Source organism: Sphaeramia orbicularis, chromosome 20 (assembly GCF_902148855.1).
Source record: "Sphaeramia orbicularis chromosome 20, fSphaOr1.1, whole genome shotgun sequence".
NCBI classification, from domain to species: Eukaryota; Metazoa; Chordata; class Actinopteri; order Kurtiformes; family Apogonidae; genus Sphaeramia; species Sphaeramia orbicularis.
The window spans coordinates 9452164-9475612 of record NC_043976.1 but is presented as its reverse complement, the minus strand read 5'-3'; the positions used below and the strand labels follow the sequence as shown (position 1 = coordinate 9475612).

The 23449-nt window shown below is 43.8% G+C and overlaps 1 protein-coding gene across 1 annotated transcript in view; it reads left to right on the top strand.

Moving 5' to 3' along the window:
* dipk2ab (divergent protein kinase domain 2Ab) overlaps positions 1-22281 on the top strand; it is a 28426-nt gene extending 6145 nt beyond the window's left edge. The window contains exons 2-4 of the mRNA XM_030123091.1: positions 210-1096; positions 14126-14429; positions 19958-22281. Of these exons, the coding sequence (XP_029978951.1) occupies positions 443-1096; positions 14126-14429; positions 19958-20304 (1305 nt within the window). The 5' untranslated portion in view covers positions 210-442 and the 3' untranslated portion in view covers positions 20305-22281. The remainder of the gene's footprint in view (positions 1-209; positions 1097-14125; positions 14430-19957) is intronic.
* Positions 22282-23449: the final 1168 nt, after the last annotated feature.

The window sequence follows — 23449 nt, the reverse complement described above, 5'->3', positions numbered from 1 at the left end:
TGTGAGACGATTTCATACGTCACAGAAAGTGCTTCATTGTTTCTAATTGCATGTTGGGATGTAGGCATTGGACTTACAGGCTTGGCAGAAGATTAATTATAAACTTTTTTTCCCTTGTTCATGACCAAAAGAGCCAGTTTCAATGTTGTGAAATGTATCTTTTTATTTACCCTAATGTAATGAGGCCTTGTTTCTTTGCTTGATTTCAGGCCTCCTGGCTCCAGGTTGGACACAAGCACCAAGAAGGGAGAACATGACTCACCGGCCCCTGCCAGGAACTGGCACGGGGCAGCTGTGCCAACCTTCCCCCTTCCTCCCACTTTAGAAGTTAACCCCTGTACACCATGACGGAGAGGCATTGAGGTTAGCTCCCCGACGATCATCTCAATACCTCTCCTCCTCCCTATCCCTCAAGACCCCCTGCCCCCGCCCCATCCCAAACATGCTGCGCTTCCTGCCCCTCAAACTTGGCCGCCTGTACCGCTGTCTCAAGCTTCTGTTAGTGCTGGGATTATTTGTCGTCTTGTTGATGAACACCCACAACCTGTTTGCCTCCTTCCAGAAGAATGAGCTCACCGACAGACGCTTCATCAACCTTAATAAGTGTCCGGCCTGCTTCGGCACCAGCTGGTGTCGGAAGTTCATGAACGGCCAGGTTTCCTTTGAGACCTGGGGTCGCCTGCGATTCCTAGATGTTTTTAATGTCAAGAATGTTTACTTCGCTCAGTACGGCGAGCCCAGAGAGGGTACCCGCCGTGTGGTGCTCAAACGGCTCGGCTCCAACCAGGAGCTGGCTGAGATAGACCAGAAAATCTGCAAGAGGGCCACGGGCAGGCCCAGATGCGACCTCATCCAAGCGATGTACAAGACTGAATTTGCTCGGATAAACGGTGATGTGCGTCTGCTCACTCCAGAAGTAGTGGAGGGCTGGTCAGACCTGGTGCACTGCCCTTCTCAGAGACTGCTGGACCGCGTGGTTCGCAGGTACGCTGAGACCAAAGACTCAGGCAGTTTCCTACTTAAGAACCTCAAGGACACTGAGAGAATGCAGCTCCTCATGACCTTGGCATTCAACCCGGAACCACTTGTACTCCAGGTATGTAAGCGTTTTGTTTTTACTCTTCTGTTTTTATGTTTCTAGGTAAACACTTCCTAAATGTGATACAATTTTAGGCTTTAAATTTTTTCAGGCAATGTTTGATGTAAATAGCTCTGACAAAATCCCATCTCGATAAAGAGGCAGATGATCCAAGGAACGAGGGATTTTAAGAGCGGTTGATAAGGCGAGATCGCCGGATTATCGCTGCTACAAAGAGCAACAAAGAGCATCAGCGGTACAAAGCCAGCCAGGGTGTTGGCCCTCCAAGCCCCGGTAAATTACAGGGTGGGAATCCTCCTTTCCTTCCTCTTCCATAGATCTGAGACGAGCCATTACACCCTCCCTAAACTCTTGGCTACATCAAGACTTCATGTCCGCTATCTAGAGCACGAACATCCCACATCTTAGAATAGAAAAGGGTTTAAAAGCTGTGGCCTCCCAAAAGATGAGAGATTTTGGCTTGCGGCAATGCTGCATATTTAACACTATATGTAGGGCACTTTTGAATTATTCAATGACGCATCTGTAAATGGTCCAAGTTGTTTTTAATTTTAATATATGTCTCTGTCCACTGAATTTGTGTCAGTTGTTGAAGACAGCTCACGGTGTGATGTTTGACAGGGCTGCTAAATGGAATTAGTGCCAATATTTTTGATGTTCATAAACCTTTTTTCCCTGGACTACAGTTTTCATAAAGTCCTACCTTTGTCAACCTTAAAGTTTAGAGTTTTTTTTAGAATTCTGGCATGTTAAACAGACTTAAACGTAATGGTTTTGGTGTAATACTCAACGCTTTTCATTTGAGTTAGAGGTAAAATCCTCACCCGTCTCTATCCTGTCATGTGGTATGTCAGAGCAGCACTACTGTAGATCATAGCACTGTCCACATCCTTTTCCCTCACTGATTTACAAGCGTACAATCAATTTCAATTTCAATCTGGCATTGACCATGTCTCGTGAGGGGACAGAACAACAATGGTCATGGCCCGTGCAGACGTTCAATACCTCATACTGACCTCCAACAGCCCCCCGCACTCATAGGGCCGGACACCTTCAGGCATTTCGGAGGACAAAAGCCGAGATCAGCCTTTTAGCCTGGTCGATCTATAAAATCTGATTAGCTTTGTGTGGCTGCCTGCCCTCCCCCCTCTTCCCTTTCTCCTCTTTTCTTTCTCCTTACATCTTTCTTCTGTCTGACTGTGTCATCCTTTTTCACCCCACCCCCCCGCCCGCTTGTGTACGCTCCACAAACTCCGGCCAGATAATTCCATCAGTGTTTTTAATGCCATTATGCCCCAGTTCAAAGGCTCAATGACTCACCCCTTCCTCCTCTTCCTCCTCCTCTGCCTCATCCTTATCTTGCGTACAACCACAGACAGCACACACCAACACACTGTACACACACATTGTCCACACCGTCTTCTTATTCCTGCTTCACATAGTCCTCACATGTTTGCAGGGACTCATGAAATGTTAATTTGGCCCTGAACTAGTGACCTGCCAGCAAATGCGAGCTCTGTAGGGGTCAGTGTACTTGCCAGGGCTGGGGTCTCAACTGGTGGGCCTAAACAATGCAGCGAGATGTAATGAACAAAGAAATGTGCCAGGCAACTGAAATTCCCATATCCTGTGTGCATTGACTGTTCGTCAGCATCACTGAACTCAAAAGATGAGAGGAAAATTTTCTGAGAGACCCTATACACAACCTTGGGCAGCAGTAGACCATAAAGAATTAATGGTGTCTATAGAGATTGAACAGGAGATGTGCTGTTGTACAACACCTTGGTCTCTTTTCTTTTTTTTGGCCAGAGGTTAGTGATACTGTGTGAGGACTGCTTTTAACAAAAGAATGTGGGCAGTGTTTTATGACCAGTAATTTAATGAAACCTGTTCTTTATTTCCACCATTTATCACTCTGCTTCTTGTCAGCCCTTCAGCTGTTCTTCATTTTCTCCGGTTGTTGTTAAACACCTCTTCAGGAACGGGGATCACTCAATGATTATTCAAATTTTCTATATTTAGTGTACACAGCTTCCTGCAGTTGTTGTTTGCCACTGCTGTGATTTTAGTTTTTTTTTGCTATATCTTTTCCTCTGGCTCTATTCAGTTGAATAATGTGAATAACATTTCTGCTGTCTGCTCAGTGAGCTGCACTCTCCTTTAGAATGGCTTCTGTTTCCACTCTTTTGAAGCCACAGGCAGTAAATCGGCCCTGTTTCACTATGAGAAACCAGACCTTCTTTGTCAGTGGGAAACAATCTGCTGTGTTGTTTCGGGTCTGGCCAACAATGCGTTTTCTGTGTGCTCTGCAGTACACATGTACACACACACACACACACACACTACCACCACCCCCATTCTTCTGTCACGTGGAAGACAATTTGGCTTTGGGGAATAAATATTTTTGGAAGACAAAATGACGACAGACAAACAAGAAAATCCTTGTGCAATGAGAGGCACCTTATGCAACTTCATCTGTTTTCCCTTGTTCCTCTTCACCGTACAGTTTTTCTTTTTCTGTACTGTGATAAATCAACTTGTGGCAAAGGGTGTCATTGCCATCCAGAGCATTTACATGATGCTCTTTAATTTTTACTCCTTGTTGGACAGTAATTTGGTTTGCATGAAAAGTGAGCAACATACTCTTCTCATTTTGCTGGCTAGAACCTTATTTGCCAGTGTTGGCTGCCGTCCTCTGGCTACATGACTTACTGATTCATCAGGTGATGGTTGGATTTGATGGAGTACATCTGGCCCAACCTTAAATTAGTTCAATTTAGCTTAGTCCTCCCTTCCAAATCATTAAACTCGGTGAGTTAGCCAGGAGCATGTGACTGCGCTCGCACCCTTTTTGGTCCTCAGCCCCGTCTTGCTCAGTGAAGCTGAGAATAGGATGTGACAGGCCTGTGGGGTTAACTCAGTCAGCGGCACTCTCATCTCCTCCAGACTCAAATCTGTGCTCCGCGAGACACCCTTTTCCCCTCTTTCCATTACTGTCTCTGCCCACCTTCCGCTGATTCCCCACCTCATTCAACACTCCCAGCCGCACCTGACATGGAGACGCACTCGTCAGAAGGCATCAGCCTCTCATGCAACGCCGTCTGTTTTCCTAGAACACAGACGTCTGACGCTGATACGAAATCAGAGACAAGAGGAACAGAGAGATTAGATGGATGACCTTATCTCCTTTCCCTCCCAAGATTTTTGACGGCAACATTTTCACGCATATGCGAAAGTAAACATTCACAGTGCAGTGAACAAATACAAGAGCAGCTTGTTTGAATTTTTTAAAATGGGGGGTTGGGGGGGCTCTTTGGTATGCTGTTGATTTAATGAGGCTCTGCATAATCTATTACGATGCTCATCCACTTTGGGAATCTAAGCCAAAGTAAACTGTATAAACTCACGATTTTTCCTGGCACCACATTACAGAGAGGTGGTACCTCAGCTGTGACCCAGTGAACCTAGATTTATTTTTTATGTAAAAAATTTATATGCAATGCTATAAACAGTCTGCTTCCTCTGCCTATAGGAATGAAAACAGCAGAATCGTGTTAAATATATTTTAAAGAGAAGAAAAAACAAATGTTCCATATTTACACTCACACCTTTTGCAGTCTAAAACAATCCAATATTTCTTAAAGTGTAGTCATTTAATATTCAGTCCCTGTAGAGAATTTGTCACATTTTGTAGTTTTCAGCTTTTGACAAGGTAATAATTTGTCTCTTTTGTTTTAATATGACAGAATGATGTATGAAAGAAATGTGACAATAAAATCCACTGATATGAAGACTCACTGGTCCCATTTTGAGAAACAAGTGTTAAGAGTTTGGACCTTTTTTTTATTCTACATGCGCAAGGGAAAAAAGCTGAAATCTTATGGTCTGTCTTTCTGGGTCATGCCTCTTTACAAAGAGGATCAAAGCTGGGTTTGTTTTTAGTTTTATTTATTTATTTTCATTTAATCACAGACGGTGCACGCTATCCCGGCTTAAGTAAGAGCCTTCTGTCTCTAAGGCCGTCTCGGTGGCTGTGGTCCACCGGTAAATAGTATTTAAGTTGCTAGTCTGTGATTAGTACCTTTTGTTTTTGAGTCTGGGGGATTGTGGCGCTCTTAGCACATAAGAGAGGAGGTTGTGTACGCCGCTTAACCCGGCTTCAAGTGCTCCCAAACCCCCTTTCATTATTCTTATAGGCCTTTGTGTACAGACTGAATCCTGTTAGGATAAGACAGGGAGTTATCTGGGCCCGACTCCCCTCTTTTGGCTGCCCTCGCTGGATGGAGGCCCTAGTGGAGTGGAGAGAAGAGGAGGAGGATGAAGAAGAAGAGAAGGGGAGGAGGAGGAGGAAGGGGATGAGGAGGGGGGTTGTGCGAGTGAGTGTGTGTTGTACAAGCCAGCGCCTTGTGTTTTCCCCCATTTGAATGAGCCAGACTGCTTGTGTTGCCATAATCCTTTAGCTCCTTCTCCCTCTCTTCAAACACACATGTATACAGTATATAAAGACACACACACACACACACACACACAAACGCATGCATGACAGCTGTGTTTGGTTAGGTAAATGCCTGTGGCTGAACCCCCTACCCTCCTGTCCTTATCCCACCCACTAGCTCCTTTTTTAGATCCCCACCCCCCACCACCCTTACCCCACCCTGGTTTCCTACTGTTGCAGCCTGCACCCGAATCCAGTGTAAGCCTGACTCTTGAAGACACAGTTCTGCAACAGAGAGACTTTCCATTCATAACTCTCCCTGGGCCTCTTAAAAGGCCACAACCACTATGGATGGGTAACGAGTGCCTCTTAACTGCGCTGTCGTCACATACCCAGCTCAGTACATTATGGTGAGGCAGAAATGTATTTTAGCACACCGACTTGACTGCCGTGATAAAGTTGGCCTCTGTATTAAAGGTTTAGGCACCCAGTTTGTATCCAAATACATGAGCGGTCATGTATCATAGCTTTGATTCTTTAAGGTGAAGTGATCACATAGATGATTGTATTTATTCGTAGACCGTGTGAATGCATTTCCAGTTTGCAGATGTTCACCGGAGTGATGGCACACAAGCTAAACAACGTACTGGTGTGGAAGTGCCTGGCAGCAAAATCATATTTTAGCCCCTGAAAAGAATCTGTATGCTACATTGAGTACATTTTTGCTACTTATACCTCGCTGTCAGACGGCCCTTTCTGATGGAGTAGAGCAGGAACCTGTGATGTGAGAGGTGAAAGTCTTGTCTGTTGTTTTTTTTGTGTGTTTGTGTTTATTTTGTCTTTTTCATTTTTATGTTAAGTTTGTGGGCGACACGGTGGTGCAGTGGTTAGCACTCGTGCCTCACAGCAAGAAGGTCCTGGGTTCAATTCCAACACTAGGCGACGGGGGGTGGGACCTTTCTTTGTGGAGTTTGCATGTTCTCCCCGTGTCTGCGTGGGTTCTCTCCGGGTACTCCGGCTTCCTCCCACCATCCAAACACATGCACTAATAGGTTAATTGGTTAATCTAAATTGCCCATAGGTGTGAATGTGAGAGTGATTGTTTGTCTCTATATGTTCAGCCCTGCGATGAACTGGCGACTTGTCCTGGGTGTACCCCGCCTTCGCACCTATGTAGCTGGGATAGGCTCCAAGCGACCCCCGTGACCCTAGTGAGGATAAAGCGGGTTCAGAAAATGAATGAATGAATGTTAAGTTTGTCCTGCAGGGTGTGCACTGAAGGATACACTAAGGGATCATCTTTTTATGTGTTGTCTGTTAAGTTGACAACTTGATGTTAGGAGTAGAATATACAGATCATTTCAAATGTAGGGAGTAAAAATAACAAGTTGATTTAAGGAAAGAACATAAATTAACACGCAACAAATATTTCTTGTCAATTACCTCCTACTTGTTAACATAATATACTTCTGAATGTATTTTTGTGATTTTAAAATGATGACTGAGTGGATAAGAACCTCATTCATCCCCACTTCAAAAAGTCAAACTAATCTTCAAGTATTTCCACTCTCATACTTAGTAAAAATAGCAGTAGTTTTCAATAAAACATTATGAACATCTTAATTCCTAAAATGTATGCCCCTTTAATCAGTTGTAATACTTAAATGCTCCTTGTAGTAAAACTTTCCCATTCTTGCCCTGCTCTGCAACAAGGTTAAAGTGCATAGTCAGTGACTGCAATCTCACTCTTCACCACACCACTGGACTGCCCCCGACGTAATTGGCGCCTGCTCTGAAATACACAACCCTTGATGTAGGCCTCAAACCCACAGCCTTCAGGTCTGAGGCCAAGTTTCACTTGGGTTCCTCCCCAGCTGTGTGGGCGGCAATACCACCTAGACTGAGTCAACACCGCTGCCTATGACTTAATACATTCCTCGTCTTCCAGCGGAGGGGATTTATGAGGTGCTCTGTGCACAGTGGCCCAGGTTCAGGTCGGCGAAGGGTTTCAGCTATCAGCTAGTGGCGGCGTGTGTACGAGCAACCCGAGCTGCACTGTCCTGTGCTCTCATTCCTCATCCTGCTCTCATTCTCTCTCCACAGAGCAGAGGCCTGCAGAACTCAAAGACCTAGCCAACCCATTTCTATCACAGATCACCAGAGCTCCCCGAGTTACCTACAGATTCTTTTTCTTCTGTGCTGCACAAGTTGACATGACGTGGTCTTACTTGGCCTCTACCTGACCGCTTGGTTTTAATTTGTCATTCAAGTTCAGTGTTTTTTGACCTTTTACCTTCTTATTGGCTTGGTTCCTCATTGCCCTCCCTGCACACAGAGGCACACATGCGTGCAGTCCTTTTTAGTGTCACTGTTCTTCATTCACTGATTTTCCTTGTTCCCAAGACTGCTGCCAGCTCCACACACTGTGACTTTGCACTCTTTGAACCACATGTCTAGTAAAGAAAGAGGCAGGGCCTACTCTAAATTCAGATACACTTTACTGTCTCCGTCTTTTCACTACCCTTCGTTCTCCTTTTCAGACACATACACACATTCTCCACAGCTTGGTGCTCTGACTAGGCATTTCCTGGCTGCCATGTCTGGAACAGACATCATCACTGCCCTGTATTGAAGGTTTTGGGGGGGGGGGGGGGTGGAACAAAGAGAGAGGAAAAAGCAGGGTTAGCAGTAGAAGCTGCAGCAGCAGGAGACAAGAGAAAAAGAGAAGAAAGGGGTAGCATCATGTGTTCCAGGATGAGGAGTTAGCGCAGGCTCCCCTGTGGGGTCTGAGCTCTTGCTGTGGACTAACCGACTAGATTTTAAACTTAAATGGCCAGCAAAATGCCAGACGGGGCTTGCCACATATCCTCCAGACACACAAGGTCAACAGGAGAGCTGCACTGGATGGATTTTTTCTTTCTTCTTCTTCTTCTTTTTTTTTTTTTTTTTTTTTCAGCCCTAGCATTGCAGATGTGACTCCGTCTTAACTCAATACCCCTTTTGATAAACAGAGTAATGTTCATTTTGCAACATCAGGGTTGAAAGACTTCTTTGCTGTTGTTGTGTCTGAGTGAACATGTCTGTCCGCCACACTTCCTCATCTTCACTGTTTGATCCCTGGACTCTTGACAAGTCCTGTCCCAACTTGTTTGCTATGAAGCAGTGGGATTTTGTTGAGGATAGAAAATGCTGAGAATTTACCCCACGCCCTGAGCAGGACTTTAACAAGCTGCACACATGAAACACTTGTGTGGCAAACTACTAATTTCCTTTTTTTTGCTGCAAGTAGTTGTGGTCGCAGGATGAAGGCAAGTGGTTCCTTTTAAATCTTGCTCTAACAAAACCTAGCTCTGTGTCCTCCATGTGTGTGCGTGTATGTATATGTGTGTTTGACAGACCAGTCTTCTTTGCAGGCTGGCCAAGGCAATATCTTGGGAGCTGCTCGTGTTTACTCGGCCTCTGAATAGAGGTTGTTATCAGCCCTGGTCACGTTGCATGTTCTCATTCACATACACTCGGATACAGTTTCACATAGACACACACACCCATGAACACACTCACAAAGAGCTTCTTTCGAACTCTCACACACGCCCACACCCTCCCCGAGTGGCCCAGTAGAAGGGCATGTCTTTGTCAGCAGATGTCAGGGCGCAGGTGTGTGTTCCTGTGCCTCTCGCTCCATTCGTTTCATCCTCTCCTCCAGAGGCTGCCCATTTGTCTGTGGCCCTGTTTCATTTCAGCCCACTCCAGCCCCCCCCCCCCCCCAAGAGGATGCCAGTGTGTCTGTTGTATTAACGGAAAGGAGTGAAAGGCACAAACAGCCCCAGTCAATGCTGCTGTACCGCACTGCACCGACACAACCTATAAGATTAGATTAGGCAGGCTTGAGCCTAGAAGTCACCGTGAGGTCGTCTTTAATGAGAACTTTCTGTCTAGGTCTATTTTCCACCATTACTTTCATTGTCTCCAGAGCCAGGCTCATTATTTCTGCAACTCTGCAGGGATTTTCAGCAGAAATTGGTACAGCAAATGAAAAGAGCATTCGGCACCAAGGTTACTGTCATTAATGAAAACTAACAAAATAATAAAAACTAATTTTTGAGCCTTGGCGATTCACCTGGTAGAGAACATAGCATGTACCACTGCAGTCCAGGTCCTTTGTAGCATGTCCTCCCCTCTCTCTCCCCCCTACCTTTATGGTCCATCTCTAATACTAGTTAAATAAAGCAGAAAATATGCCCAAGATAATGTCTTAAAGGATTTTATTAAAGATCCACAAGCAAAAAATCAGGAAAACACCTACTTTACTTCCAAGCTCTCATCTCTGTCCAAATCAGGATTAAATATAAAGATAGATGACCTGATGTCGAGATAGCCAAGTTATCACATTAATGGGAGTTGCCATGGTGTTTCTGCGAGTCACATCTGACAGAATCTTAGCAGCGATCAGTAATTAAAGCCGTAAGTCTTACATTTAACCCTCACCGCACCTATAATCGGTCATAATCTTGAGTCACAGGAGATGTACAAGTCTAGTTTCCTCCCAGACTGCTTAAATTACAATATGCTGAAAAGTAATTACGGAGTTTTCCCCCCGACACTAAAAAGTACAGCAGACTGAAAGCTTTAACTGAAATTATCACCTGAAAATGTGTATTTACAAAACTAATTAAACTAAACCAAACTTAGGGAAAGAATGCCTTTTTGTTGTGGTCTTTGTTACTTCATTTCATGCATCAGTTTAAACTTATTCTTATTACCCATTATTTTTCTGACCTTTCTGAATCTTGCACATGACAAATACCCCATCTTTCCAAAAAGACAAAAACTAATAATGAAACCAAGTGAGAACGAAGCTCTTCCAAAAAAATAAACCAAACTTGCAAACTCTTTACTAATTAATCCTACAATGAAATTAAAAAGAAGAAAGTCAATACTATTGGAAAACGGCAGAACTCCTCTAGCCTTGTTCGATACCAAGTTCTGCATGTTAAAGGTTTTGCTAAGAAGGAGATATAATGCTTTTTATCCCATGACAGGAACAAGAAGTGATAAGACCTTTAAAGCAGTAAAAGTCGCTGGGATGTGTCATTGGCAGTTTTGCACCATCAGCATATTTCAAAAGCATAACATCATTGGAAGACGACTGGTAAAATTCACTACCTGCGCAGTACCCACACATACATACACTACCTCCCAAGTCTGCTCAGAGATAGTGCAGTGGATGTAATATTAGGCTGGGCTTTCCAATTTATTTCGTCCCACCCCACCCCCCTCAACGCCTCATTGCGAACGTTAATGACTTCTGCAGAGTAACCGTTTAAAGAGCGCTAAGGGAGAATGATTGGTGGGACACGTGGAGTATTTATCAACCTCTGCAATAGGCAAGTTGGAATCTAAAGCTCAGGTGCCCACTTCCATGCGCCTACCTACACTACTCAGGAGTTCTCACCTTTAGACTTACTGCATATAACACTTAAATATAGGACGCTCGTAAAAATGGCACCATGGTATGAGTTGTCAAGAGCGGGTAATTGACGCAGCGCAATGAGGCCGTCAGCGCGGTGAATGAGCGGCATCTATGTTAAGAACGGTGGACGAGGGCCAGGCAGACATGAAGGCGTTCTTATAACAGCCGTTGACAGTGTCTGAAAGTAGCCTTAGGGCATTCATCCTTCTCCTCCCTCCCATCAGCCACCCCCCCATCTGCTGTCGCTCTACTTTTGCTCCCATTCAGGCTGCAACCTGACAACAAAGAGAGAGATGTGTTTAGCAGGCAGGTCTTTGCTGGTTTATTCCTCCTGTCCACTGGAGCGGAGACGTGAAAGACATTCTGTTTGTCTCTTCTGTTTGCCGTCTCTGTCGTAGGCTCTTTCTCGCGCTCTCTTATTTTTTGCTCTCTGCCCCCCCCCCCCCCCCACCTCTACCACCCCTTTCCTCTATGCCCGTCTATCCACCCTGCAGCACTGAGAGCAAGAGAGGATGGGGTTTTACAAAGCAGGTTTAACCATAATGTTGGACAGGCTAAGTTTTGTCAACAAGACAGAGAGCCGCTTAGATTCACGGCTACATAAAGCGATCTGAGGTTTGAATCGGAGTCAGAGGGACATGGGCCTAATAGGGATGTACAACCAACTGATCCAGCTTCAAATTAATCTTTCTATACCAACTTCAGAAATTAGAAAGCCACTTTAGATATTTACCCTTTTAAGTCTCTAATCCAAAAATCTCGTATATGCCTGTTGGCAAGCGGCATCTCACTAGTCTGGGATTGTCTTCTTTCTCGCCAGTGCTCAGTATCTGGGAGTACAGTCAGCCCACCATTATTATGTTTTTTAGTTTCTGCTAGATTTTTTTCACTTTTTGAGACATGTCTACTTTCTCAGATTCCACTTCCTGTCAAGTTTGCTGTATCAGAAAATGTAGAGGAAGGCTATTAAGCCTAGACTTTTTTGGGGAAGTTGCTCTGAGTCATCGCCAAGTCTAAAGATGACAGGCACAGACAGACAGACAGACAGGCTGCTGGAAGCCAGCTCTGCTTCCTGGACAGACTTTTGTCTGGCCCACAATTGATTGGGTCACCTCAGGGAAATCTGCTCCAACATACTGCAGTGCGTGTAACTTATCATTGTCCTCCCCTCTTGGTGGTGGATCTTTCTTAAAACTGATGGGAACAAGCGATATGCCTAAGGAGTAGATTTACACCACTAAAACAGAGTGTGATAGACTATAATAGTGGGTCGCTCTGCTTCTGTGTAGATTTATAAAAAAAGCAGTGAGTCATAATTGTTGCATGAAGATGCACACTATTTTTTATCTTTTAAAAATCTATCCAAGGTTGTTTGTCCATTCAGCATCCTTAGCTTTCACTCAGAAATGCATTCAGCTTGTTGCATTATGTACGGGGGTGCAGGTGGGAGCCATATGCGCTGACCTTCACTTAGCAAATTATAACCTAGCAAAAGCATGCCATAAAAATGCTTAAAAGCCACATAGTTTGAGAAGTGTCTAAGATTAAAAAAAAAAAAAAAATCTTTCATGTGGTCAGTGGGTGCAGTAGTGAAACTGCTAATCGCTTTGTAAAGATCCTGTCACCCAGCTGTGGTTTTCTTGTCATATGCTCATCCTCGGTGCCACACAGTCTATGTGGCAGGTGTCCAGCTGTTTTCTTTGCGATAGAGCAGCTGTGTTGCCAGCGGGGGGGTTTAAAATGTATGTTTTTAAATAATTTGTATTTCATTAAACTTTAAAGGGACTTAGGGCGGCCATGCATATTTAAAATCCCGTCTCTCACCACAAATTGAAAGCCGGGCACAGTATTGAATTACCGTTGGTGTAAAGTGAGATGCAACAGTCATAGTAGTTCACACCTTACCTGCAGTGACATGGTGTGCTCCCTGCAATATCTCTGCGATGCAATTGGCTTTCAGAGAGGGAGGGTGACCGAGGCTCCCGTGAAATATAAGCGCTCCTGACTCTCTGTCTGTGTCTGCACCGAGGCTGCCTGCCAGATTTGTAACATAGGAACTGTGGGCTATCATTAAGCTAGCATACGGCAGGGTGTTTATTGTAAAAGATGGGAGCTTTAAACTCATGTGGGCTGTAGAAAAGGTGTTTTTTTTTTCTACTACATATATATATATATATATATATATATATATTCCATTTGCTTGTCCAGATAGCCTTTGGCAATGAAATTGACCAGCAGAAAAAAACAGAGATGCAGGGAGAGTGTAATTCACAAAGCTCATGGAAAGAGATGGGATGCAGTAACAAGACCTACGCAATCTACACAGACCCTTAGACACAGCATCTTCACATCCAACTCATTTTATTTGTGTGTATGTTTGTTTTCTACTGCAGATGTTACCACTTGACTTTGAGTGTTCACAGATGATGGTTCATATGTGCCTGTTTTTGTCTGACCTCGAGGATATCGAGTAAATCTGACAGCTTAGGGGGCATTGTGCAGCAGCAGCAACAGCAATACTACTTCCTGCTTGTGGTATTACCGTATTATTAATCAGTTTTACCCTGTAATACACAAGAATTTCTTGTCAGCCTGCCCAAACTGCATTAACTCGGTTAGCCGACATCGTGCAGCAGTTTAAATCGCCCTGTTGCTGCATCACAACACATAAGGCTTTTCTGCTAACTGCTGTTACCACAAATCACGTCCTATCAGTTCTCTGGAAGCACTGAATACGGGCAGCACACATCAGCTCATGGCTGTAGGGCTTTAACACAAACCGGCTTTTTCTTTTATTAAATTTAATCCGTTATACCACTGCTGGCTTTGTTTCACGTGACCCTTTGGCACATTTTCAACTATTATCCCTCAGATGGTGTATACGAATTACCCAAGGCTGCACATATCCACCTAGTATTGTTTTTTTCTTTGTATTAAGACACAGACTTCTTTGCAACTTAAATAAATGTTTTCTGTCAATGTGAAGATTCTCTCAATTTAGGTGTTAGCCTCCTTCTTTTAAAGCCAAAGGGACATTTGTTTTCCTCTTGGCCAATTCCTCGCTACACAGCCTGAAATCTTTTGATCTGTCTTCAAATCTTTGTTTTCTGTTTCTCTTCAGAGCTTTCCCTCAGACGAGGGGTGGCCATTCGCCAAGTACCTGGGAGCGTGTGGGCGCGTGGTAGCTGTCAACTACGTGGGCGAGGAGCTGTGGAGCTTCTACAATGCGCCCTGGGAGAAGAGAGTAGACTTGGCGCGGCAGCTGATGGACATCGCCGAGCAGTTAACCAACAACGACTTTGAGTTTGCCCTCTACCTGCTCGATGTCAGCTTCGATAACTTTGCAGTCGGCCCGCGGGACGGAAAGGTCATCGTTGTCGATGCAGAGAATGTCCTGGTGGCAGACAAGAGGCTGATCAAGCAGAGTGAGTGGCAACGTCCATTATTACCTGAACACATGTATGCTGTGTGCGTGGATGTCTGTCCATGTGTCTAAGGTAATACCTATTAGAGCTTTCCAGCCAGTTGCCTTATTCATGAACATGCATATATCGCACCTTTTATAAAAGCATCTCTGGAGCTACTGAAGAGGTCTGCTTATATTTACACAGTAATAAAATTGACGTTGCATTTTGGGGCTATCAGTGATTGTTTTGTGGGAAGGTTTGATACCTTAGAATCTTTGCTTTTAGGTCTATTTAAAAAGTCTAAAATCCAATAACTATATTCTAATTATAGGCCTTAAAATGTCTCAAAAATCACTTTTTACAGGTCTTAAACTTTTATTGGAATTTGTGTTTGTTGAAATATGTTGAAAATAAATGCCTAACATTTCAAGGCCATTGGATCTTGTGAAAGAAAAAGCTTAAATGAAGAATGTGGAATATAAAAGCAGTAATACTTAAAACAAAAGAAGTCAGGAAAATATAAAGCTGGTGTGAAAAGCTACCAGAAAATTGGCTGCTGTCATTCAGTATTGTGCTGTATTCACATCCACACCATCACCAAGGTGTGACAGGACACAAAACAGGCCTTAAATTGCCTTCATAATAATCTTATAAAGTCTTGAATTTTACTTGTGGAAACCCATAACGTCACTTTTTTTTGCCCGTAACATTTCTGCTTATGCAGTGTCTGTTTATCGAAGAGACTTCCTCAAATACTGTAGTGTGATTTGTACACAGACCATGGCTTTTTCTCTAGAGAACACTACGCTTTATGGCGACTTTAGCTGCCAAACGCACCTTTTCAGGCAGGGACTAAGGTCTGGAGGAAGGTCTGAAGGGCCGCTGCTTATGCTCGACGCCTTCTTCTCTCTGAGGACATAGTCCTCCAGCTTCCCTTCTCTGCCTCCAACAAGCCTGTCCCCATCAAAGCAGAGATCATCCAGATAACAAGCCATCTCCACTGCCCTAGATTTTTTTTTTCTCAGAATAAACCTCATAACAAGGACAGAGAGAGCCATACATCACATACTCAGCGTGGCAGTGCACTGCCCCTCAGTCCCCCTTCCTGGGGCTACTTCAGAGAGGAGCAGGACCACCCAGTTAGGCTCATAGATTTGTCCCGTCTGCAGAAATCCTATTAAAGTGATAAACTGTTGTGTCGCTAGGTATTGAGGTTCCACGTTTGTGCCCTGTGACAGATATGAACTATTGTCTGTGTGTGTGTGCGCGCGCGCGTTTTTTTCCCCTTTCTCTTTGTTCGACGGGGAAGTTTTGTGAACTGTGTGAACTCTGCCATGAGTTTCACTTTGTATCACTTTGTCACTGTCAGAAACACCAGACATAACATTCTATAAAGTACTTGATTTAGCTTTTATTAATCATTATTCCTATTAAGAATATCGCTGATCCAAATAAGAAAACTGCTGAAATTCTGCTGCTGCCTACTGTGTGTTCTACAGCACCACAAAGGCAAGTTATTATTGGGTAATTCCAAAATTTCCAAGCAAGCTGCCTTATTTTTCTTCTTGCCAGTCTGTATTTTAACTAAAATGGAAAGAAATTAATAACGACAATTCACACTGTGAAAGTTTGTTCATCATCTGTTATGTTTTATGGCTTTTGGCATCAAGAACAATTGGCTTTATTCCAAAACACATACTTTTTATTTTTAATAACTGCTGCAACTGCCCTTACAAAGTGCTACCATTACACACAGTGTTCAGTCAATTGAGACGTCCCACTTCGTCATCACATTGCAAAATGAACTTTGACTCTTGTACTCACACGTGTCACAGTCCTCTCTGAGAGAAGGAATAGTTGTCTTATCTAAAAGTACATGTTCTGTAGTTAAATTCATATAAAGTATCGTGGATTGTGGGTAGCATGCGTGCTTGCATACTGTAAAATGCTACCAGATGCAGGATCCCAGTATTTTTGGAAGATTGCATTTGACATACCATGTACTGGAACATACTAAATCTTTTTCTGGCATACTAAATAGTACAGTAGTATGGGCGTTGTTTTTCCCTGATCTTTTGAGTTTATGATGTGCTGCTGCTGTTCGTTATAGCATTAACAGTTTTATACAGCTGTGTTTAAGTGAATTAGAAACCAATCAACAGTAATATTCTCATTTTTACACACGATTCATTTTGAGCAAATTGAACTGCACGGAAAAATTGTACGTTGTCAATATTTTAGAAACCTGCCTGTTTTTATTAAGGTTTTTTTCCCCTTGAGATAAACATGAAAAAATATCAAACTGCGAGATCTAATACCAGAAAACTGCAAGTACAATGCAACATGCCAAGATACTCCACCACTTTTCCCCCTTTGACTCTCTTTCCTGCGTGTTTGTTTGTGTGTGCGCTCGGGGTGCTAAAAAGTGTGTGTATATAGTTTTCTCCTTGCCAAGAGCTGCAGTTTTCCATCCTGTCAGAGTAGCCCGGTGCTAGTCCCGAAGCACAATCCAGGTTGAGTCTCTCTTTCTGGCCGGCGTATTTAGAGCTTGACAACTCAAGCTGATTACCCTGGCCATTCAGAGTTTAAGCCTCAAGAATGTTTGTGCGCCTGGATCTGTTTGTGTATGTGTGTGCGTATGCCAAGCGCCGGGGCACAGCAGGAAGACGAGGGATGACGGCAGTAATGAGCATTATGAGGTCACGGGCTTTTGTCGGACAGCAATGGGAAATAGGCACGGCAACCTCGCACGGCTCCGCAAGCAGAGAATCCAATCGGCGCAATTAGGCTCCGAGATTGAAGGCGTGTTAAAGTGTGCGCCGAGAATCTCATCAACCTAAACGTGGGGGCCATTTGATTTGCAAATCAAACGCGGGGAACGCCACGTGCTGTTCCGCCCTCTTGTTAGGAGCATCCATATTGATGATGCGGGTTCGGTGAGATAAAACGCACGCCGCGTTCATGTTGTGCCATGTGCTGTGTGTTTGCACAGTCCAGTGGTGCGAAAGAAGCCATTCCCCATCATTGAGTTTATAGCATTTGAGGAGGATTTCACCCCCAGTGGTTTTTGGAAACACATGCTGTATAATGTAACACACACTTCACTCAGTCTCATTCTCCTCTCTCGCACTGACACAATTGCTCGCCAGCTTACACAAACACACACACATACAACAGTACTTGAAACACTCCCGCACCCCTGTGCTCTCTTTCTCTCATATTCAATAATGCACTCCAACACAGGCATGCATTGTTAAAACCGGCTCGTACTCTTGAATGCCACTAGTAAGGCCACGCTAACAAGCATTTCAGGCCCAGTGTCCCTTCTCAGTGTAGCCCTGAGAAGTCAGCAGTGAGGAGAATGTATACAAGTCTGACCTGAGCTCCTTAACATGGAAAGTACCGGATACGCAGGGAACGAGAGAGGCCAGCCAGAATAGCTCGTCCGGTCCTCTGCCGCCTCATTTGAATTGGAAATGATTTCATTTGCTGTGAAAATGCTGTAGCTTTGTTGCACTCCGGCCTGCAGGAGGGGTGGAACTGAGGCGATTGAGGTGCAAGTAAACAGACCACCGACCTCTTTTTGCCTTCAGTTGTCTCAGACTTTCAAAGTACTTTTTTTGCTGCGCTCATCTTTGTCCTTGAGGAAAAACTTGTCTCTCCATTCTTGTTCCTTTTAGGTCCTTTGACTATGTGTCTAGAAATATATATATATGTGTGTGCGTGCGTGTGTGTGTGTGTGTGTGAGTGAACGGTAGTAGGACACTCTCCTGATGCCATCTGTCAATCAGTGCTGAGGTTTGATGCATGACCGGCTGCGAAACATTAATTGCTTTCACCTCACCTTGGTGCACGTACATTTCCCCATGTATGTGTGCGGCCGTTGCGTGCATACACAGGCAGATCCATCTTCATCACCGGCGCTGATTGAGGTTGATGTGCCCCTCCTCTTTGGGGGGCCACGGGGGCCCCTCGCTAACAGGGCATCGCTGGATGTTTGATTGAGTTGTTCTGATGAGCTGGAGGAGAAGTGCATTACAACCCTGATACACTGATTATGTGTTTGCATCCTCTGGGTCCCCCCACCACCACCACCACCTCCACTAAACTCCACCCCCACCCCCCTCCACAATGTTATTGATCTGCTTTTTAATGCACAAACCAATAGGTCTCTCATCATTCCAGGTTATTTTCTTGCCTCCCTCCATTCCCAGCTCAATCCTCTAAAGAGAAAAAGCAACATGAAATGTGCTGGAGAAAGAATTTTATTTGCTCAATAAATCTTGAAAGTGGTTCATTTCTGTCAAATGAAACACTGGATGAGTTGTTTGGCTGTGTGCTTTGAAAAGAATTTCCTGTTAGTCCCCCTGCAATGTCAAAAGTGGCACCTCCTCCTCGTCAGCTTTTGGCCAGCTTGATTTCTTGGGTAATAGCCTGCTCAAACCGCTGGAAGAATAGTTATAAGATGAGATGGAGCTAAACGGAAGATTGTGTACCTTAAGGTAAAAGGACAATATTTTACATCTCTAAAGCACCTTTCGCATTTGCACTGTCAGCTGAAATTCTCCAGGTATTACCCAGAGGAGCTGTATGTGAGAATGTCCAAATCAGTCAGCCCGGACGTTAAACGGACTTTACCCCACCAGCTCAACAGTTCAGAGTCCATGTAATGTCCCCACTGAGCGCATGTGAGAATAGACCGGACATTTCCCACCCCCAGTATCCCCTGTAGTCATGTAAACGTCATGTCAGATTAAGCTATAAATTTCACTTGTATAAACTGGGAGATGGTATCAGATTCTTTTCTTGCATGTTACTCCATACATGAGTTATGAATCAATAAACTCACCTTAAACTTTAATGACTGCTTTCATTATTTAGGTTTTTTTCTGTTACTGGTTCTGTTGCATAGCATACGCTTTAGTTATAATTGGATCTTCAAGTGGTGTATGTGTACTGTATATTTTCTCTTTACCCACTTGGAGTTAAAAAGTGCAGTTCTGATGCACTTCGACAGCATTACACCCATGTTCCTCCTCTTTTGTTAGTATTGCTCATGCAGTATTGAGCATCCAGCTTCATATATAGTGAGTGATGTGCCTTTTCATCGACAGAATTTTAAAGGAATGATGTTGGCAGACTCATCAGCTTTCAGCATATCGCTGCTCTGACTATTATATCATCTGACGTCTATACACATATGAACACAAGAATAGTCGTCATTATGGGTGTGGAACTGCAGCGTATCCTATCCACTCCTGAATAACAGACTATGTACAAAGCATAAATAAATGCTTATGCTGCTCTAATAAAATCCGGGCTATGTGGCTTTCATCAGACGACTGACGCAGGACCCACATATGCTGGCTCCATTACATTTTCACCTGCTAAAGGCTGTAAGCAAGAAGCTTATGGCGCCGTAAATGCTTTTATATATTTGAAATGAATGTTGTGCATCTATGACTCTGTTAATATTACTGACTATCTTTTTATGACCAATGTGTTTTTTTATGGTTGCGTTTAACTGTCTCTCCGTCTCCCCGCAGATAAGCCAGAAAGCTACGACGTGTGGTACGAGAGCCGCTTCGAGGAGTGCGACAGGGAGGCCTGCCTGTCTTTCTCCAAGGACTCCCTGTGCTCCAGGGTTACCGTGGACCACAACTACTATGCCGTGTGCCAGAACCTGTTGTCTCGGTACGCTACGTGGCGGGGCACTACCGGAGGCCTCCTCCACGATCCCCCCGCCCACATAGCCAAAGATGGACAACTAGATGCCCTGTTGGATGAATGCACCAAACCTAAAAAGCGCTACGGCCGCTTCCAGGCGGCCAAGGAACTGCGCGAGTACCTCACACAGCTAGCTGCGGCTTCCTCATCTTCTACAGCTAGGTAATGAATGGAGTCGGCGTCAGCCCAATGCACTGAGAGACTGGACCCCATCCCCGAACTCTCAGAGATCCTGGTTCTTGTACATGATGTCATTCGCTGCCCTTTGCACTGGAGTAGGAAGGTATTCTAGGTTTTGCATCAGGAAGTGTAAGAGTCAAACATGAAAGCAGATTTGTAAAAGCTCTAGCTTTTACTTGACTTTGCTCCTGTGTGAAACTGGAGTGTGGCGCCAAGAGATTCTGCTTAGAACCAGGATAGAGAAGGGGATAAAAGTAACCCCCTGCACTCCACGGGTGGGCCTGCCATCTTCTGTTGGGGGGAGGGGGAAGAAAGGGCTCTGGTAAACGCATTCTTCACCTGATCCGAGCTAACGCAAACCAGAGCGTCCAAGCTACAGCAGCAGCAGCAGCAACATCGCACAACCCTGACCACATCCATCCTCCTGTTCACTCCTCAATCCATCAGAACTGTTGTGTTTTGTAGCACCGAAACTTAACACCTGTTTGATTTTACCCCCAGGATCTGTTGTTTTATTTCTTTGTTGTTTTTTTTTCCTTTCAGGGTTGAATTTAAGTAGATCTGTGCGTTTACATTTTGCTCTGCCATGGCTTTTTTTCTCTGTGTAGCATGGCTGCAGGGAAAGCGGAGGTAGCATGAATCTCCTGCTGTCAGGCAGCAGGGAAGGCCAAGCTCCGGCAGGTAGAGAGCAGAGGCAGGGGGCTTTCATGCAGGAGGAAAAGAAAACCCTTGGCAGCTGTATAGGTCTAATTTCCTGCTACTCTAATCAATCACTCGATTTCCAGGTTCCAAGATTGTGGCAATCATCTTTTTTTTTTTTTTATATATTTTTTTCTTTCCTTTTAATAGGAACCAGAGAGAGTGAGACAGCTGCACATAGGATTAGAAAGGGGATAATTGGACGGTGGTAGTCCCTTGATGCAGATGTGTCCATACCAAAGAGGCTATGAGTAATATTAAAAAGTGTAAGCAGTACAGTGACAGCACCTTTCCCTCCAGTAGAGCTGTCCAAAGGATCCTTAATGTGTGCACAGTCTTCTACCAGTCTGCATGCCAAGCATCAAATTAGGAGGAAACCAAACTGAAAATGGTGACTAAAAGCAAGTTAGGAATAAATTGATACATGGCAGGACAAGAAAACAGTATAAAACCACATAATTGTGGCCTCCAGTGCCAGATTCTGATAAATGAAACCTTTAGATCAGAGTGCAGTGAGCTCTATCAAGTGAATGTTCGAAAAGGGAACAGAGATATCGTAAATGACTTCACTGCTCCACAAACTGGATTCTGACCCGCACTTCAAATTTTGCAGCCTAGAAATTTCCGTTGAATATTTTAACACTCGGCACCACTTAGAGGTTGGGTTGATTTTACACTCAGCGGACCAACAAATTAAAGCATGATCACAAAAAATCCGGGCTCATTTAGTAATGGAACATGAGAGACGTTAGCTTGAATAGCGCGTCCCTTCTTCAGCTCTGTGTGCCGTGTATGTCAGCTGCCTTGACGTCGGGGATCAGAGTCTAAACGCCCAGTGAAGTGTTATGTAGCACAGTCAACAGACAGGCCAATTATCAAGTAAACATGAGCCACTCCATCTGTGGGGAAACTGGGGAGAGAAGCTCTGCTTTTCCTGGGATGTTCTGCTTGACCCAGGAGGTTGTGGTGACCCATGTCTGTCCGGAAAAGCAATAAAGACAAGTTTGGCTGACGGTTTCTGGTTTTTGTCTTATCACATATACTGTATCTGTTTTCCCCCAAACAAACAAACTGGAGGATGTTCCACATGGAGGGATTTGTATGTGCGTAACTAACTGTCCACTTTTGTACTGTAATTTTTCTTTTGAGTATTATATCAGCATTGTCTGATTTTTCCTGTGCCTTTCATTCAAGAGTTGTATTTACAACTTTTAGTGGGTTTAAATCTTAAAAATAAATGAAGATATATATATAGATATATACAGTTACACTGTGTGTGGTGTCTTCTTGAGTCTGTCTTACCTTTCTTTTCATTGTTTTTGACCTTTTTTTTTTAATACATTTTTGCGGTAAGTTTCATCAATGAACCCATTTACATGCGCACTAAAAATGTGATCATTATCTGATTTCTGGAGTAATTCAAGTGATCATGTAAACAACGCTAATACTCCAATGTGTTCGTCCATGTGTACCTAATATGATTTATTTCATTTCACTTTCACGTTTAAAAAAACTAGTAAAGGAAGTGATATTGTCTCCATGTGAGCATGAAGAGCGTGAAGATAAGACAACCATCACCGGAAAAAAACAAACAAACATGGCATCCAGCAGCAGAAAGTTGGCAGACACTTCTGAAGTGAAGAGGTGTCTTATATACAGAATCCGAAAAGAAATCAGATAATGGAATGAAACGTGAACCCAAGTTTTTTGATTATCACAAGTGGATGTAGACTCATCAGATCCAATTATTACAATTATCTGATTACGTCAGATTTTTATGGTCGTGTAAACGGGCTTGGTATTGTTTGCAAATATATTTTTTCACACAAAATTTTCATTTTTACACTCAGATCAGTTTTACAGCACTAAAAAGTAAACTATTCGCTACAACGTAAAGCTCTTTGTTCACTTAACATCAATAACAGTCCATGAGGAACATCAGCATTATTGGAATTTGACAATTGCGAGTGTTTTCCGATATTCAGTAGTATCTAAGAACTTCAGTCGTTGCCATAAAACCATTGATATTTGCTACGTAGCCTTACACTTTTCATCATCTCCCTTGTAAGTTGCAGCCGTTTTGGCTCGAGCACATATTGCCTTTAAAATTGGATTCACTGTGGCAGTGCTGGATGTCAGCATTTGCCAATTCCTTTTCCTTTTTTCTCATTCCTCCTTCCCGGTTTTGATCTTTCATATCTTCATCTCTGCTCTAATTTGGATCCCAGCCCGAGTTCCCTTTGTTGTGCTCTCCACTCGGCTTGGATGCACGAGTCCCCTCTCTTTCATCCGCATTTGGGGAGATCATTTTTAAACAGTTTGCTGTCTGTGGAATTGTGTGTAAATTATACAAGGACATTAGATTAAACTTTAAAAACCAAACATTTAGAGGAGCTTTAATTATAATAACACTAGACAAACAGTATTATATC